Source organism: Strix aluco, chromosome 3 (assembly GCF_031877795.1).
Source record: "Strix aluco isolate bStrAlu1 chromosome 3, bStrAlu1.hap1, whole genome shotgun sequence".
In the NCBI taxonomy this organism is placed as follows: domain Eukaryota; kingdom Metazoa; phylum Chordata; class Aves; order Strigiformes; family Strigidae; genus Strix; species Strix aluco.
The window spans coordinates 99,414,274-99,432,884 of record NC_133933.1 but is presented as its reverse complement, the minus strand read 5'-3'; the positions used below and the strand labels follow the sequence as shown (position 1 = coordinate 99,432,884).

The 18,611-nt window shown below is 41.1% G+C and overlaps 1 protein-coding gene across 6 annotated transcripts in view; it reads left to right on the top strand.

Annotated features, from left to right (window-relative positions):
* Nucleotides 1-18,611, top strand: part of SMAP1 (small ArfGAP 1) — a 101,960-nt gene that overhangs the window by 81,459 nt on the left and 1,890 nt on the right. For 4 of the 6 annotated variants that reach the window (XR_012622646.1, XM_074819806.1, XM_074819804.1 and 1 more), the window contains 3 exons: nucleotides 3,113-3,240; nucleotides 15,486-15,681; nucleotides 16,266-16,594. Coding sequence is in view for 5 of the 6 variants with exons in the window: in XM_074819806.1 (XP_074675907.1) it covers nucleotides 3,113-3,240; nucleotides 15,486-15,681; nucleotides 16,266-16,594 (653 nt within the window). In the remaining variant the exon portion in view is untranslated. The remainder of the gene's footprint in view (nucleotides 1-3,112; nucleotides 3,241-15,485; nucleotides 15,682-16,265; nucleotides 16,595-18,611) is intronic. The other 2 variants (XM_074819807.1, XM_074819805.1) reach the window with 1 other exon arrangement.

The following is an 18,611-nucleotide window of genomic DNA, read 5'->3' as shown; positions in this document are numbered from 1 at the left end:
TTGCCTTTGTGGGATCGTTGGGTCTTTCTTAGTTCTTGCAGACAGCAGAGTTATCCTCACAAGCTTTGCGCAAGTTTGGGCAATAAATGTACTTGAGGTTCAGTTTCTTGTGAATGCCACTCGCTTTGTCCTTCTCATATCCCTGCCTTCAAGGTATTTTGGTCCTTGTTATTGGATCTTCCTGCCATTGCTAGCATGCACAATTTGGTCTGTTTCCCATTGACATGAAGTAGGTTTGAGAATCAGCAAATCCCAAATATTAATGTTCATGTTTGATACTAAATTAGAGTATAAAATAATTTGTGTATCTGAAGTAGTCACAAAAGCAAGCATATAGCTCCCAAAGAACCGCAAACCAGCACCCTTCCACTTGGTTGTTTCATAATTCCCTTTATGAAAAAGGTGCAGTAAGTGCATGAAAAATATGCTGGGGATTTTACATGTACTGAAGTCAGTTCAAAGTTGTGGTTTCTGTAGCAGCTATAGCTGTGCCACATTTCCTGTACGTACTAAGGCGTAAAGGCTAGCATCTCTACAGAAGACTGAATTCAGATATGCATGGATGGTGGTAGCTTCTGACGTGTTCCACATAGTCAGATTTTGACATTCATTACTTCTGTGTCAAGTTTTCAGATATACAGCAGTGACAGTCTTTATCTTTAAAATAAATAAATACTTTCATGCAAGGCAGCTGAAGGGGGGGGCACCTACCACTGGAGTTGGAAGGCAGGCAGAAATGAGAAGGCATCTCAGAGTGGTTAAAAATACTGAATGGAATGTTTCAGAATGCAGTGCCTTCTCATATGAGTTAACAGCCAGAAATCGTGTTGGTCTTCTGTGATAGTTTCCTCAGTCAGGTGATTTTCCAGGCTGGAAATGACTGGTGCTTCTTACTGTTTCTGCTATTTTGTTCCACCTTGTCAATGTCCTGGGCTGCTGGAAGGGGTAGTCTCCACCTGCAATCACTTTGCATGTGGCAGAGCAAAGTAATGAAAAATTACAATATTTGACAAGCAGGGAGATAAATCTTGCTATGGTCTGCTAGTTAAATAAAAAAAGTAGAGGAGAGCAAGGAGAGATGTTCATTCTAAGTAATAAACTTACTCTTTTGTTCTATTACATCTTTTTTTCTTAGAAAAATACAATCCTCTCTGATTATTCTTTAGCAGATGGGAAAGAATGTTGCAATTATGTGAGAGATGGCACTGTATTATTTTAAATTAGTGTTGGAAGCTTCCTATGATTTGATTTTAATTAAATACTGCGTCTCAGCCGTGCTCTTTACTCATCAGACCACTTCTCTGTTCACGTTAGAGTTCTAGAACCTTTAAAGAGCCTAAACCTCACATCTGCCTTCAGCCTTACATGTTTCTCTGGGGTAGTAAGACATATGTTTTGTGTGTTACCACTAAACTGTTAATGTTGATATTCCAATGATTGACCTCTGCTCTTGAAGTGGATCTTTTCAGGCAGGTAGACAACTGTTGTGGGTGTAGGACATGAAAATAACTTCTTACAGTTTAATAAAAGAAGGAGGTGACTGTTTCTCTGAAATATATAGCAACTATTTTTTAATGTCCTTGATGCTTTTTAAAGTTTAATGGTGGCAATCTCTATTCTGTTGTGTTTAAAATTTGGAATGTATTGCTATGTTAGTTTATAAATTGACTTCTGAAGTTTCTGATGGATATATCTGAAGTTAGCTACCAGTGTGTAATTGTGTGACTTTAAAAACAAACAAACAAACCCAAATCCTTTAATTAAGATGCTAGGTAAGTTAAAATTAGCTTTACAGAAACTTACTGTGAATAATGAGAACAGTGGATAGAACACATGCTGCTAGAAGGAATTTTGTTCTTTAAACATGCTAAAGCATCATGTAGAAATTGTTTTATGATGTTAGTAGTAGTTTTTTCAGTGTACTGTAATCTAGGGATTTTAGGATACTGATCCTTCTGTGATACATAAACAGCCATGCCAGTTGTCATGGTGGTGTTTTGTTTGAAGAGAAAGTTTTGATTTAATTCAGCTAGTTTGTTCTGCCAGAGCAATCTGACTTCTGCAGGGAGTATTGGATACTTTGAGACTTAATTTCTTCTTTTGACTAAAAAAGCTGTCTTAAATTGCTGTTAACAGTATGCAGTCATTGCAGTGTTCAGCAAAATCTAGACTCACCTTTGTATTTGTTGAGCTCTGTGTAATAGCAACCCACTTGTGATACGCTTAGGAATAAAATTTATTAGCCGATTCTTTCTACTTGTTCTTGGACAGCTTGAAATCAAATGAGAAATGGTTGCTCTGTTCCTTCAAAATATTCTGTGATATCGTTGTCTCTACATCTTTTAAAGTATTTTCTTGCTATTCTCCTTAAAGCATAATTCTTCAGCCCTTTTTTTGGCCTGGTACATACCTACTTTCACCTAAATCACTAAATGTATTCATGTGTTAAAGTGGTTACAAGCACCAAGGCTGCAGAAGGTTAACTCTGTACAGAGCAAGAGCGGTAGGTTCTTATGGATAATTAGCCCAGTGTGCCTGGCAGGGGTGCTCATGTGGAGCTATACAATAAAGTCAGTGCAAAGTACTTTAGAAAAAGGGGGAAGGATGGACTTTTTTCCTAATGCAAAGTTTAATTATATACCCTTGAGTAAATTAGCATATCAGGAATAACTTTATGGATTCTAAAATACAAATTTTAATTCAAGAACACAGATCAGTGTATTTTGTGTGATACATAGCTACCAAGTTTGGGCCGCCTTAGTAAGACATCTGTTTAAATTCTCACTAAAAATGTTGGTGTGCTTGAAAAAGACACTTGAAAAATGAGTAATATGTACTGATAAGTTGGCGTGCCTGTCCTTAGGGAAGTCTTTAAGTGTTTTGTTGGTAGTGGTGGTTTTCTTTCTGAAGCACAGTAGTATACCATCTTTTTAGGGAAAAAGAAGTCCTTACAAAATCTGAACAATATCACAGTCTGAAAAACGTCTTAGCTCAGAAATTAAATCCATCTTTGATGGAGGCAGGGTAGGAGGGAACAGGCAGCTTTAATTATTCTCATGCTGTTAAAATATTAACAATTTTCACTTCAAATGTGATTCTGTTGTCTTTTAAGATGGCCCAGCTGAAGCATCTGTTACAAATGGAGGCACTGCTGCTGTCACAGCGCTGAATGATGACCTGGATATCTTCGGTCCAATGATCTCTAATCCTTTACCAGCAGCTGCTGTACCTCCTGCTCAGGTAAAATTTATTTAGTTATATGTGTGCATAACCATGTGTGTGCACGTGCCTGTTTTCCTTCAGGGAATTGTTCATTCACACAGAAGGAATACTTTATTCTCAGCACTCATGGCTGGAGACTCTTTAGCTGTAATGGCTATATTTTTCTCACCTCTTCAAACTTCTGTACTGCTTGGATATAGAATTAGGAGATAGTCTGGTCTTTCCTTCTGATTCCCCCTGGTTATCCAGCTAAATTGGATTCTGTCTTACCCTGGTGATGGTAGTCATGTTTTCTTTCAATTTATATTCTTTTGTCTTGTTCTTTTTTTAGTAGGTATTGCTGAATATATTTTTAATTTATCTTCTCAGGTTATTGGGCTTTGAGTCATATTTTTTAAGACCTCATATTGCTTTGTGATGCTGATATTTAGGAAAGGCTACAGCAGATGTTTCTGTCTTAAGAGCTGCTAAAAGTTTGGGGTCTCAAGCTTTATACTCAAACTCAAGAATGGATATCAAGAAAATAATAATATAATACTGCTACCTGGGCTGATCTGTCTTTTATCTCATCTTGGGACTTGTATGCCTCTCTTTTCTCAAGGAAGGGTAGCATAACCCCTGCACCTGGCCTGCTCCCTCTCCTATAGCCATGATAATTTGAAAGCGACCCCATTGCCATGCCCATTGTAGCTGAGAAAGGCAGCTTTTGGACACACAAAGAAACTGCTTAAAGCTGCAGCTCTCTTAAATTAGCTGTCAGCCTCAAAGAACAAGGTGTTGGTGATGAAGGTGGCTGGTGCAGATCAGAATGCACATGTGCAGGCTCCCTTACCCAGACTGGCTTCTGAGGGGGGAGTCTTTGGAGGAGTACTCAGCTAATCTCCCCATCTGTGGGATAATTTTAAGGTAATTTAGAATGGTATTTTTATGGAAGGCTTTCTGTCTCACTCAGCTGAACCAGACAGAACTGAATGTGTTCTTGAATTTATGGTTTGGGACCTGTGATCTGTATGTTTCTCTTTATCCAGTAGTTTTCATAATATACTAAATGGAAGGGATGATGATGGAAAGGAATTTTGATTGAACTGGGATATTGTAATTTTGTTTCCAAATGTTCTGTTGATCAGTGTGGTCACCTCAAAGCATATCTGTGTTGTTCAGTAGATTTGACTGTAATTTTTATTCTTTGTCCTTTAGTTGGCCTTTCCCTACTTGTTGCTGAGGGATGACTTTGTGCAACATGCTAGGTATGGTTTTAGAGACTGAAACTACATTTCTTTTTAAACACAAAACTAGATAGAACAAGCTTCCCACCATGCCTTAAGCCACCCATAAATGGTGAGGGAAATGAGCTGTATACGTACATTTAGGTTTGGATGTGTTAGCTGAAATTGCAAAGGAAAGTGTTGGTGTAGATTTCTTGTCTCTTCACAGAATCACAGAATTATCTAGGTTGGAAAGGACCTTGAAGATCATCTAGTCCAACCATTACTTGTGGAAGTCTCTGTTCAAAGTACCAGAAAGAACAGTGTCTGAGTGCTTGCTGTCTGCTATTCTACCACCTTATGTCAAAATGGATCTAGATGAACCTACCTGTGGAGCTAGATGTGAAAAGTAGTAGTCCCTTTCCAGCTTCACTGAGTTTTTTAATGTATCCAATTTGGGTGTAGATTGAGTAAATTCAGATCTAGAATAGTGAAGTTTCCACTGGGCCCCAAAATAAATGCGCCAGTGGTAGTAACGCATGTAATGGATAGGGTTGAATTCTGGTTTTCCCCCTTTCCTGCCTTTCTGAGGCTGGAAGTGACTTCTGCATGCAGTTACTGTCTGCTCAGAAGAAAAGAGCAGCCTGAGAAACAAGAGGAAAGCCTTTTCTTGTTTCTATTCTAGGAACAAGTGATATAACCTGCTGGTTAAAGAAGCGATTTAGCTGTAGAATACAGGAAATCCAAAAGAAGGCTAAATATTTAAGAGTGAGAAAAATCAAAGTGAAGGGTGATTCCCTGGGTGGTGATGATTGGTGATTGGTTAGATAATGGAGTAGCTGCTAAAGCATATTGAATTATATGTATTAGCAATTAAAGACCATAGATCATTTAAAGTGCATTTCTATGATAAAGATTTGGTTCTGGACCTTCTGTGAGACAAGTTTTGAAATGTAGTTTAGCTTTTCTTGCGCTAGTTTCTATACCAAGTATGACACTTACTAAATGGATTAAAAAGTGGAAGAAAGGATAATATTATTCTCAATATTTGGTAAGTATCACCTTGTTTATGCTAGAAAGCATGAATGTATTTACTTGCTGTTAACAAAGCAGTCCAGATTTTTAGTGACGTTTTGCTTTTTTCTGGGTGCCCTAATCAGGAGTAGCAAACAGAAGTTTTATCAAACACGTGGTCCTTATGGCATATTGCAAGATTTAATTCTTGGCTCTCTTCCATTTTTAATCAGTAATCTCAAAGAAAATGTAATATAATCAGATAATTTCCCCAGGTAAGAGACAGGGGCATGGGCAGGTAGCAGAAGATAGGTTCCTGATGCTGATTACACGGGTTGCTTGGTAAACTGGGGCAAAGGGAATATTCTGGTTTGGTTTAGGATTAACAAGGCCTTGCAGGCCTTGCATTTCAGGTCAGTGGTGTTTAGTCTGGGAACTGATGATGGACAGGAGTTGAGGGTACCTCTCATTTGGCAGTGGTATGAGTGTTTTTTAAGAATTTTCACCTTGTAATACAGATAAAAGTTGTATGGGATTCAGAGAAGAGTCAGGAGAATATTGGAGACTGGAAAGGGGGCTTCATAATGAGACGTTTTAAGGACTCTGTCTAATTTCTTGAAGTAAAAAAGTGGCATGATGATGTGCAGTTATTTTCTGCAAGACTACAAATGGAAAAGTGGGCATAAACTAGAACTCAGTCCAGCAGTTGAGTAACCCTAACATTCAGTTCCTAGTTTGGAATTGGAAAATTTAGAGTAGAAATCCATGGCCAATTCTTAAGTTGAAATGAGTAGCACTTGTTTGAATGTCTATTAACAGAATGCTTTGAAGTGAAAAAAAAAAAAAAGAACTAGAAGAATGGATCAAATGTGGGATAGTGTGGCTTGCTTTCTCACTCAGAGATATTTACCATGATGTTCTTCATAGTAGGTGCTTTTGAGATACCACAGTGGGATTTGTGAACATTGACAGGGAAGTGAATTTAATGGTGCTCCTCAAACTGATTTGTAGAAGCAATGTATGACTGTAGATTTTTCACAGGATTACTTTTCTTTTCCAGCTTAACCTGAAAGGCAGCATTTACTGCTAAATGCGTGTTTTTATGGCACTGTGGAGCACAGAAATGTCTGTTTGAATGTTTTATTATGAGACTGAAACAACGTGATGTCTGCAAACCTTAGGATTTATGACCATTGACATAGCCAAGACATGATTTTCAAGTGAACACAAAAGCGTTTGTTTTTCCTTTTTCAAACGTGACTTGAGCATTCAGGATCATGTGCACTTTTACTCTGCTTTCAGATATGTGTCTTTATTTTAGCTTTCCAAAACACTTAGACTGTTTCTTCCTACTAGTCTGTATAGCTGGACGCTAATAAAAACTGTTGCATTTGTAAAGGACTAGTAAAGAACAATATGTGAATGAGTAACTTTTCCTAGAATTTTGCCTCTTAGCAAACTCAGGGGTTTAAGAAGAGTTAACTTAACCAGTTCCTAGTGTAAAGCTAGGTAAAAGGCACATACTATAAATTTACCCATTATGGGGTATTTATGGACAGAAAAGGAAAAAAAGACATTTTGTATGTTTAGTAATGCTTTTTCATGTGAAGTGAGCATAGTTAAATTATAGCTATTAAAACAGGGGTTTTGTTGCCAAACATTGTACAGGAACTGAGCAAAGGTCTATCATTCTTAGCTATACTTAAAGAGATTTTCCTAAATTGTTTTAGCCAGATTTTAATTTAAGATTTTGTATAGATATGTCTTCCAGCAAAAGTGTGATCTTCATTCTTCACTGAAACTTGTAGGGAGGGGGAGAAGGGGAGATTTGTGAAGTATTAAGTTTGAAAGTATTAATTCACTGAAGCATTTAATGTAAGTCTTTCTCCAAGCAGGATAGTGAAATCCAGTCAACCATTTTTGGATTTTTTGTGTGTGCCTGATTTGAATTGTATTGTATTGGGAGCTAAGAATTGATTCAGTGGCCACAAAAATATGTTTTTATAGAGATGATATATGTTCTTCATGATTCATGCCTGACAAACTTTAATGTAAGTAGTATGTTTTAGATAACTAGATGTTCTTAAATACTCATTTTCCCCTGAGGCCAGATGTGTGTACCTAGCATGGTTGCTATAGATCATCGAACAAGCTTCAACTTGTTAACAAATTGTGGTGGTGATAATGTGTCAAATCCACAGTTTTTATGTAAAAATGAGATGCGTCAGAAGGTGGCTTTATTGTGAATGTTATTTAAGCAGAGTCTTACTGGAGAACTGTTTAGTCCTATTCTGATATGATCAGTTGAATTGTTTGTAGTTTCTGCTTATGTTTATTTTACCCCTCTCTAAATTTTGAGGTATTTGAAAGCCAAAGTTTAATTCCTTCATTTGGGTCAGGGCAGTCCCAAACATGGATACAGACTGGGCAATGAGAGCAGTCCTGCAGAGAAGGACTTGAGGGTATTAGTGGACAGAAAACTGACTGTGAGCCAGCAATGTGTGCTCACAGCCCAGAAAGCCAACTGTATCCTGGGCTGCATCAAGAGAAGTGTGGCCAACAGGTCGAGGGAAGTGATCCTCCCCCTCTACTCCGCTCTCATGAGACCCCACCTGGAGTCCTGTGTCCAGCTCTGGGGCCCCCAACATAAGAAGGACATGGACCTACTCAAGTGGGTCCAGAGGAGGCCATGAAGATGATCAGGGGGCTGGAGCACCTCCCTTATGAGGACAGGCTGAGTTGGGGTTGTTCAGCCTGGAGGAGAGAAGGCTCCGGGGAGACCTTATAGTGGCCTCCCAGTGCTTAAAGGGGGCCTACAGGAAAGATGGGGAGGGACTCTTTATCAGGGAGTGTAGTGATAGGACTAGGGGTAATGGTTTTAAACTGAGAGAGGGTAGATTTAGATTAGATATAAGGAAGGAATTTTCTGCGATGAGGGTGGTGAGACACTGGAACAGGTTGCCCAGAGAAGCTGTGGCTGCTCCCTCCCTGGCAGTGTTCAAGGCCAGGTTGGACGGGACTTTGTGCAACCTGGTCTAGTGGAAGGTGTCTCTGCTCATGGCAGGGGGGTTGGAACTAGGTGATCTTTAAGGTCCCTTCCAACCCAAACCATTCTACAGTCTATGATTTGTCCTCTCTTTGGTGCTGGAAATGCCTTAGGTGGAGCACAGTGGAAGTGCAGGCATCATACTTCAGAACCAGAAGGGACCAGCTGGACAGATTCTAGAGGAAAGGAAGAATATTTTAAGTTCTAGAGAAGGGAAATCTGAAGAAAGTTAGAAATAAGATTCCAGGGGGGATAAATGTCTTCAAGCCTAAAAAAGGTTGTTTGCAAATAAAAGTCTGCATTGTTTGCTGTAAGTACTGGACATACAGTAAGAAATAAATTTGAATTTTTAATCTTATTGTAGAGATAATTATGTTCTTGCATACCACCTGAGACATCTGACATCTTCATCTGACTTTTTCAGGTGTTGCTGGTAATTCCTTAAAGCAAGAGAACAGATGAGATTTCTTAGTGTTGTTGTTTGATTCTATGAACTGAATATAGCTGAGTGCTTGTTTCCTCATCAGTTATTACCAGGAAATAACAGTTGATGTTTTTCAGTGGAACTGTCTAGATGCCTAAAAACAAAATACACAAAATCAAAACCAGAAAGAGTTGAAATAACCAGCAAGTCCATTGACAGTGCAAAGATAAAAAGGATAAAAATTGTCCAAAGACCTTAGTAGTGTACTGCCTTACTTGCTTGCATAAGAGTGATGGTGTGCTAGGCTGTATTTTCCGTGCTTCCCTGGAATACTGGCAGCTTTTCCAGTGAGCAGGGAGAAACTGAAAATGTTATGTGGGGCCATTATTTATCACCATATAAATGAGAAACAGTAGAGGCCTGACTTTTTTACAGCCCATCCCTGCTTACCTACAGGATACCAGCCAGTGCCAGAGACCTGCAGGAAGCAGGAAAGTGCATGCATGCCATTTTCTCTTCTGCAGTCCTTCACTCAACTGCACAGGTCCCACCATCCACTTCCCTCTTCCATTTCCACTGCTGCCACCTCTCTTTGGGTTGCAGGTGTCGGAGCAGCTGTCCCTGCTGGGGCAGAGGCTTTGACCCAGACAGAACTTCCGATGTTGGACGCAGCCCTGAAAGCTGCAGGCTGTGGGGAGTGCCTGGAGCCTCTCCCTGAGGCCACAAGAGATGGTCGTCTTTCCTGCAGGAGGTGTGCTGTTCTTCAAGAGCTGTGTCACCAGGTGGAAGAGTTCTGGCAGGAAGCGATCAGGCTGTGCAGCATCAGAGAGGATGAGAGACAGACAGGATCTTCTCAGAGACACAGCAGCTTCAAGAGCCCCGGACCCCGACTGCAGTGGAGACACAGGCAGTCTGTTCCTGTCAGGGTGGTAAGTGCAAGCTGTGGGGGAGGCAAAGAATGGAAGCTGGTGACTTCTGGCACCAGCTCCAGCTGAAGACTTGCAACTACAGAACTGTTTCACGGCACTCAAAGCTGAAGAGGTGCTTTTAAGTGAAGCACCTGAGGCAACCGATGAGCCACGCAAGGCCACCAGGATAAAGTGGCGAGTGATAGTCGTGGGCAACTCCCTGCTGTGGGGGACAGAGGCACCCATCTGCTGACCTGACCTGTTGTCTAGAGAATTTTGCTGCCTGCCAGGGGCTTGGGTCTGGGATGTTGTGAAGGGAGTGCTAAAACTTGTCCATCACTCTGTGACCCCTTGCTGTGGGCATGTGGGCACTGCCAGGGATAATCTGGAGGGAAGAGTTGACTACAGAGCTCGGGGGGTGGTTAGTGAGGGGTACAGGGGCCCAGGTGGTGTGGTCCTGAATCATGCCAGTGGAGGGAAAGAGCGTAAAGAGGAGAGCACTGATGCTGCATGTCAGCAATTGCTTGCAGAGCTGGTGATGGCAAGAGGGTTTTAGTTTCTCTGACTGTGGGACCCTGATTAAGGATTAGCATCTGCTTGGGAGAAACGGGATCTGGTAAGGCAGGCTTTAAACTAGGGACAGTGAGGAATTTACCAGCAGCCCTGTGAGGAAGTGACAGACAGGGTCAAGCAAAGGGCCTGCAGTGATATGAACAAAAAGGAATGGAAAAATCAACAAAACAGGTCTTAAGTAGTGTCACCTCAAGCATTTGCATGTAAGCAAGGAAGTGCCTGTAAGGCACCATTATGGGAAAGCTACCAGACCCCTTTGGGGAAATGAGCATGGTGGGGTGTCTGTACAGGCGCACGGAAGTGTCTGTAGACTAATGCATGCAGCATGGGGAACCAGCGTGAGAAACTGGAGGTCTGTGTGCTGTTCCAGGGCTACGATCTTGTTGGGATCATGGAGATGTGGTGAGATGGCTCCCATGACTGGAGCCTGCAGTGGAAGGACACACAAGAGGTCCTTCCTCTTTAGGAAGGACAGGCTGGGAAGACAAGTAGGTGGAGTTGTCCTTGATGTGAGAGAATAGCTGGAATGTGTAGAGCTGTGCCTGGGGATAGGCAGTGAGCCAGCTGAGAGCTTATGGGTAAGGACTTCAGAGCAGACAGGCATGGGTGACATTGCATTGGGTGTCTGCTGTAGGCTGCCTGACCAGGAAGAACAAGCAGATGAGGCCTTCTGCAGACAGCTAGGAGCAGCCTCACACTTGCAGGCCCTGGCCCTCATGGGAGACTTCAGCCACCCCAGTACCCCAGTATAACACAGCAGGACATAAGGAATCCAGGAGGTTCGTGGAGAGCATCAACAACAACTTCCTGACCCAGGTGACAGAGGAGCCAATGAAGAGGGGTGCTCTGCTCAACCTCATACTTGCAAACAAGAATGGCCTCGTTGGGGATGTGAAGGCCGAGGGCAGCCTTGGCTGCAGTGACCATGAGATGGTGGAGTTGAGGACCCTGAGAGAAGGGAGTGGGACAAAAAGCAAGTTCACAACCCTGGACTTCAGGAGAACAGGCTTTGGCCTCTTCAGGGATCTGCTTGAAAGAATCCAAGGGGATAAGGCCCTGGAGGGAAGAGGGACTCAAGAAAGCTGGTTGATATTCAAGGATCACCACCTCCAAACTCAAGAGCGAACTATCCCACTGAGCAGGAAGTCAGGCAAAAGATGCCAGGAGGCCTGCATGGATAAACAATATGCTCCTGCCAAACTCAAACACAAAAAGGAAACCTACAGAAGGTAGAAGCAGGGACAGGTAACCTGGAAGGAATACAGAGGCCCTATCCAAGCATGCAGGGATGGACTTAGGAAAGCCGAAGCCCAACCAGAGTGGAATCTGGTGAGGGATGTCAAAGGCAGCGGAAGGACTTATAAGTATATAGGTGACAAAAGGAAGAGTGGGGAAAATGTGGCCCCATTGCTGAAAGGGGTGGTCATCCTGGTGACAACAGGACACGTAAATGTAGAGCTGAGGTACTGAATGCTGCCTTCGCCTCAGTCTTTACGAGCAAGATCAACATTCAGGAATCCCAGGCCCCAGAGACTGACTAGGGGGAAAGGCTGGAGCATGGAAGATGTGCCCTTGGTGGAAGAGATTTGGATCTTAAGCAAACTGGATATAGATCATGACCCTGATGGGATGCACCCACGAATGCACAGGGCTGAGGTCTTCATGAGGCCGCTCTTGATAATCTTTGAGTGATTGTGGTGACTGGGAGGGGTGCCTGAGGATTGGAGGAAAGCAAATGTCACTCCAATCTTCAAGAAGGACCAGAAGGAGGACCCAGGGATCTATAGGCCAGTCAGCCTCACCTCGATCCCTGGGGTGCTGTGTCCAGTTCTGGGCTCCCCAGTACAAGAGAGACATGGACATACTGGAGAGAGTCCAACAAAGGGCCATTAAGATGATTAATGGACTGGAGCATCTCTCCGATGAGGAGAGGCTGAGAGCTGGCGCTGTTCAGCCTGGAGGCTCAGGGGGATCTCAAAACTGTTTCTAAGTACCCGATGGGAGGGTGCAAAGAGGACGGAGCCAGGCTCCTTCCAGTGGTGCCCAGTGACAGGACCACAGACAATGGACAAAGGCCATCTGGACTGCTACAACTGTCAGACCAACTTAAAATACTGAGGATGTCATGATCTTAACTAATGTTTTGCATTCTTTGGGGAATTAAAGCCAAAATCAAAAAACTGATTTTTAGTCTCATGCATTAATCTGAACTTCTTGTCAGCCACATGGTATTTGTGTAGTCAGATGGCAAGTGTGAAGTGATGGATTCAGCTGCCATATTTGTGGTCCTGACACATCTGCCCAGTATTTCACAGTGAAAACTTCCTTTGGATAGGTATTAATTTTTACAGGTAGTATATAAGCTATCAGTGATAAAAATTATTTATGTTTAAACATGAAGCATGTTGGAGATGACTTCCAGTAGTTCTGAAAAATTCTGTTACACTAACATGAAACCGCTTGGCAGTATGTTCCCTATGAACACCCGATGAGCGTTTAGTTTTGGTATAATGACTGAGAGCACTACGTGTAGCCTTTCTTAAAGGAAAACTATATTTATTTATGCCAGGCATGCCTTTACAGGGGTCTTGGTTAGCATGAGAATGTTAGATATGTGAAAATCATGTCAATGTTGTTTTGGGTTTGTTTTTTTTTTTTTTTTTACTTGAATGCCACCTGCTGTTTTCTTGCCATGTATTTTGCATTACCTTCTATTTATTTAGCTGATGAACACTTTAGGGAGTGCTTGTTCAGTGCTTTGGCTCCTCTCAGAATCTTCCAACTGAATGAAGAGATGTTAAATGAACATTTAATCTCATGATGTAAACATAATAGATGATCAGTCCTCCAGGTCTTTGGCTCTCCTTTCTCTTATGTGCACACATGCAGTGATTTGTTTTATTTTGTTATATAGTAACAGTATGTTGTTTGTTACACAGTTACAGTATTTCATAGATCTGGAGATGTTCCAAACTGTGGTTCATCCCAGATGAGAACGGTTTTTCTGACGCTATTATTTATTTAAAAAAACCACCACAACAACAAACCCAGACGTGTCTGCTCTTCTCCCTTCTAGAGAAAAGCAGACCCCTTCCTTACCGCAGTGCAAGCAGCACAGAGGAGGCCGCCTCTGTTAACTCGCTTCCACTGCTTACACGTACTCCTCCGCTCTGCTGAGCACGGCTGGTGTACAGAGGCTGTCTCAGGCAGGTGCCACGGTAGGAGGAGCATGTCAATATGGAATAACTCAGTAGTGGGATTTCCTGGGTATATGCATGGTAAAACAAATACAGCTATTTCGGATGGGCCTTTACCTGAATGTATTACTAAATCCAACTCCCGTATTTTCAAAGACTGGTTATGCCACGCTGACAGAGTTGTCTCAGACGGAGAGGGCTTCCTACTGCCCATTAAAAAGCTTCCATTTTGCTTTGCAATCAGAAATTTTTGTCAGTAATAAGCAAGAGGTAGTAGCTTTTATAATATGTACATAAGGAAGTTGATAGTTTACATGTACCTTGGCCAGAGAGAAGGTGTCACAGGAGTTGAACAATTCCTGGTCTTGTTCTATCTGCTTTTCCTTCGTAGTTGCCATCACCCTACCTTTTGTTGCTTACTAAAGTCTCGAGACCTTGGCCCAAATTGGCTGTTGTATGAATGCAGGGGGTTCAGTTGCCGCCAAGTTCCCATTTCTTATTCTTTTTCACTTTCCTTTCCACAGTAGTTTTGGAAACTATATGAATCTGCACTCCTTTCTCCTGATGGTTTCTGGCCAATTTAGTTGGTACCAGAATTGTTTTGCAGTGTTCTTTCCCCTCCAATTTACAACAGAGCTTTTTAGCTTTTCAAGAGCTTCTTAGCACTTCAGGTGTCAGATGTCTTTTCTGAAGCTGCATATTGAATGTTTCTATTGTGGTGTTTGCACAAACACAGTGTGACCATAGTCAACTCTTCAGGGCCCAGTCAGCAGCCTGCCAGCCAAACCAGGAAAAGTTTGGAGGTTGTTGCTTTAAGCAACAACAGAGGTATGTTACCGTATCGATGGCTTCTTGCCTGTCTGATAATCTTTGGTATAGACAGACTTGGTTGCAGATCCAGTCTGCTTGTGGCAGTAGTGCAAGGAGGATTTTCCGTCTGCGTAGGAAAGAGTTGAAACTTGCACGTGCTGTGGCATTAGGCAGGTGTATGCTAAGCAACCGGGGATCATTTAGCTGGACTAAAATAAGGCCACAATTTAGGTATGCATTGCAATCCTGGCTCTTTTTCAATGAATGTATGTTGCTTTGAATTAAAAGTTCCCACCGGTAACAGGATTTTAAGAAATAGAACAAGACTGCAGTGTGTTGACTAGTTACCTAAGCAAGCCCCCATATGGAACTGTATGTGTATGAGCAGCAAAATAACAGCACTGAAAGACACCTGGATGTGATTTGTTCACAAAACATTTTGGTGCAAGAGCAACAAAAAACCTGACAGCCTGTATTTCAGTTTTTCAGTCCTATACTACAGTAAGTTTTAGATAAATGATGCTTTCTCAGTTAACAAAATGTGCTTAAAGAATTCTAAGCCGATTATAAACAGCGTATTTCAGAAATGTTATTACTTTAAGTAGATGAACTGAAATTTTACTCTTGCCTTTTCTCCAAAAGTACTGTTCATGTTAGTTGTAGTAGTATATTCCAAAACACTTAATCTTTTGTTTTAGCTCTTCTCTAATCTATTCTGCCTATGAGAGGATTAATGAAATGTGAATTGTAATCTCCTCATTGATTTCCTAATTATTTGTCATAATCTAACTACAGATCATGGTTTATGCTTCTCACTGATGAAAAATGTAGGAGCAACAGGAATGAATAATCTGTATGTGTACACCCTGGAGCTGGTGGGGGGTTTAGTTATGTGTGTTTTGTAACATCTGTCTGGTCTTCCTCCCATATTGTATGTATTGTTTTCTTGTCTTTGGTCATACTGCATTTTTTTAAATCCTCATTTACTTAAGGTTAATTTCTGTAAACTAACTGGATTCTATTTGATTCAGGAGTGAGGATGTGCAGTAAATATTTAACGTAACATCTTTTGCTGGTTTCATTCAGGAGTCTGTCTTGACCTTTGTTTCCCAGAGCACTTCCACTAAACCAGCAGCTGCCACCTTGTCTGCGGCATCTGGGGATCTTGATCTATTCACTGAGCAAACAACAAAATCCGAAGAGTCGGCAAAGAAACAACTCTCCAAAGACTCCATCTTATCACTGTATGGCACAGGAACCATGCAGCAGCAAAATGCTCCGGGTAAATAATTTTGTAATCTCCCACAAGTATTAAACTGAGGTTGGGTACCCTGCTACCTATAGTCAAATGAAGATATTCATTTTTACCATTTATAAAAATGAGAAAATTATTGAAATGTAATAGAGAAACTAATGAAAAAAGATAGTATGTGATTTTAATTTATTTATAGCTGTTCAAATTATCAAGTATACAATTTACTGAAAGATTTGTGAATTCAGTTTCTGCAATCTAATTCATCACTTAGGGTCCAAGTCTCTGCTGTGCGAACCGCAGGCTGCCAGGACCAGTACAGAGCTGTCATGTCTTGATCTTAGCTATGTTTGTATGAAAACAAAGACCTCCAATACAGCGATTAAAAGATTCTAGTTCACCACAGGGATTTGCCAGACTCTTTTTTGGCAGTTAACCTCTGGTTGTGAGTCCCTTTCCTTTGAGAGTTTTTAAGCAATTTTTTACTTTTACCAGACTGACATACAACTGGACAAAGTTATCCTTTAAAATTATTTTGGTGCACTTCTGACTTATGGGGATGGGGGAGAAAATCAGAAAACGCTTTTGCTGATATATTCCCTCCTCTGGTCCAGGTATGTTCATGGGGTCGTCTTCTATGCCATTTACGACACAACCATCAACTCATTTTCAAGGCTTTCCAGCCATGGGAGTTCCTGTGCCTGCAGCAACTGGGATGATGGGAAACATGATGGGACAATCGGTGCCAGTCATGGGACAGAGCACTGGCGTGATGGTAGGAATGGGAATGCCCAACGGATTTAGTGGTACTACACAAACTGGTGTGATGGGACTTCCTCAAAATGTCGTTGGACCTCAAGGTGGAATGGTGGGACAGATGGTCACGCCACAAAATAAGTATGGATTGCAGCAAAGCCAACAAGCTCAATGGAACCTCTCTCAGGTAAGGACTTGCTATTCCCAGGCAAGAGTGCTTTAGGACAGATGCTGCTTCTCAGATACAGAATGTTTGGCTGTAGGAGGAAAGTTGCAGTGTAGCCAAGTTACAGACTGCTGGACTATGAACTGCCTAGAGGCACATAGAAAAAAAATCAGTCAATAATTCAATTAAAGATAACTAATATATAAGCAGACAATCAATTTTGCCAAGGTGGACCAAACTCAGTTCTCTGCTTCTGTAGCTACTCTCATCCTGGCATCTGAAGTACCCAGGTAAAAAGCTAGCTTAGCTAGAGTTACAAAATACTGAAAGGTAAACACAGCCTTATAACTAAAAGCAGAATTTGGGTGCTTGAGGGTAGCCATTAACAATTAATACTTTTATTTACAGGCTTCAGGATAAATTTCAGTGGAATGTGCAGTGCTTTGCACTCTAACATTTTCCGGTAGACAATTTGCTTAGGCTAATCTATTATTTATATGTAGCATTTCGATGCTATTTTTTAATTTCTTAAACATGTTTAAAAGGATCTCTAAAAGTGTTAGTGTACACTTTGTGCTAATGAAACATCTTGAAATCAGGTATTTGAGAGGTTATTGATGGGGGGTGGGACACAAACCTAAATGATCCCCTTGGAGATCAGTATAGATGATAACAACTATTTTTTTCATCATATTCTTTGAATTATAACAATATAATAGTTCCGTGCTGCTTACTCTAGTAATTCAGGAAGTGAACCTTAGTGACTTATTTAAATTGGATTATATTAATTTTTACTGTTCTGCTTAGTCCTGCAATATGAATGTTTATGAAGGTAAGCAGCATTTCTTACATGGATAAAATAAAACAGCCCCTACTTGAAAATACAGGCTGTCATTCTGCTTTGAAAAGTAATTTTTAAAAGGTGAGAATTTCAAAATGTCAAACCAAAAAAATCTGTGGATTTACTGTTAACAGTCTTTTTCTAGGTATCTAACTTAAAAAGACCCATATCAGCTTTAAAATTAAAATCATGCTTCTTACCAAATCTGTATTAGAAGTTGGCTCACAGAGCGAGCTCTTAACCCGTTTCTGTACGCCTTGCACATCAGATGTTGTCAGCATGCTGACATTCCACGGTTTGTAGGGGAACTGTGATCTAATCTCTGGCTCCAGTTGAAAGGGGGAGAGCTTGCTTTACTTACCAGAATAGCACGCTTTATATAGTCTGCTGCTTAAGAATTCTGTTCCCGGAGAGATTAACAACTAGGTAAAGCATGTTTTCGTCAGCATTTTTAATTTCCACGTTCAGTGATGGGTTGGTTTTGCAGATACACATGTGATAGCACACAGTACTGAATTTTACCCTGAATTACTAGTTTGTAATTTATTTAACAATTTTTTTTCCACCAGTGTTCCATTTTCATTTTGCAAACTGGCATTCTTTGCTCATGTGTACATGAACTCTGATTTTTACCTAATGCTGTCTCTAACTTGATTCTCATGTTGCTTATCCAACGTCCTTCCCTATTCATCGGCTCTGATTTAATGGCTCCAAATGCTCTTTTGCTCTCAGACTCACAAGAGGGGCCATCCTCACTCTGTACAGCTAGGTGTTTGGCTTCTCAGTAAGTGTTCATTTTTGAGGAGGGAAGGGAGAGTAACCTGAAGAACGTTTTTACATTGAGCACTGAAAATTAGTGATCAGTTAGTATTTGTAGAAAGTAGAAATATTTTTTCACGGTCACTGAAGTGAATGTGCTGAATTTCGAACTTTCCCACATTTAACTAGATGTCTTCTTTAATTTCAAGTGAATGATTTCACTTGTTTTTAAGAAATTATGGTATCTTGAGTAGATTCTTCAGCAAGAATGGTTAGATTTAGAAAATGCTCAAGTTTATAAATCTGCCTCATTCTTTGTTGATTGCCACCTCAATGGACAATTTCTATAAAAGCTTGTGTATTAAAGATTTTGAGGTCTCCAAAGAAGTGTTGCTGGAACACAAAATGCCTGGAGCTGCAGATGTAGAGAAGGTTCCG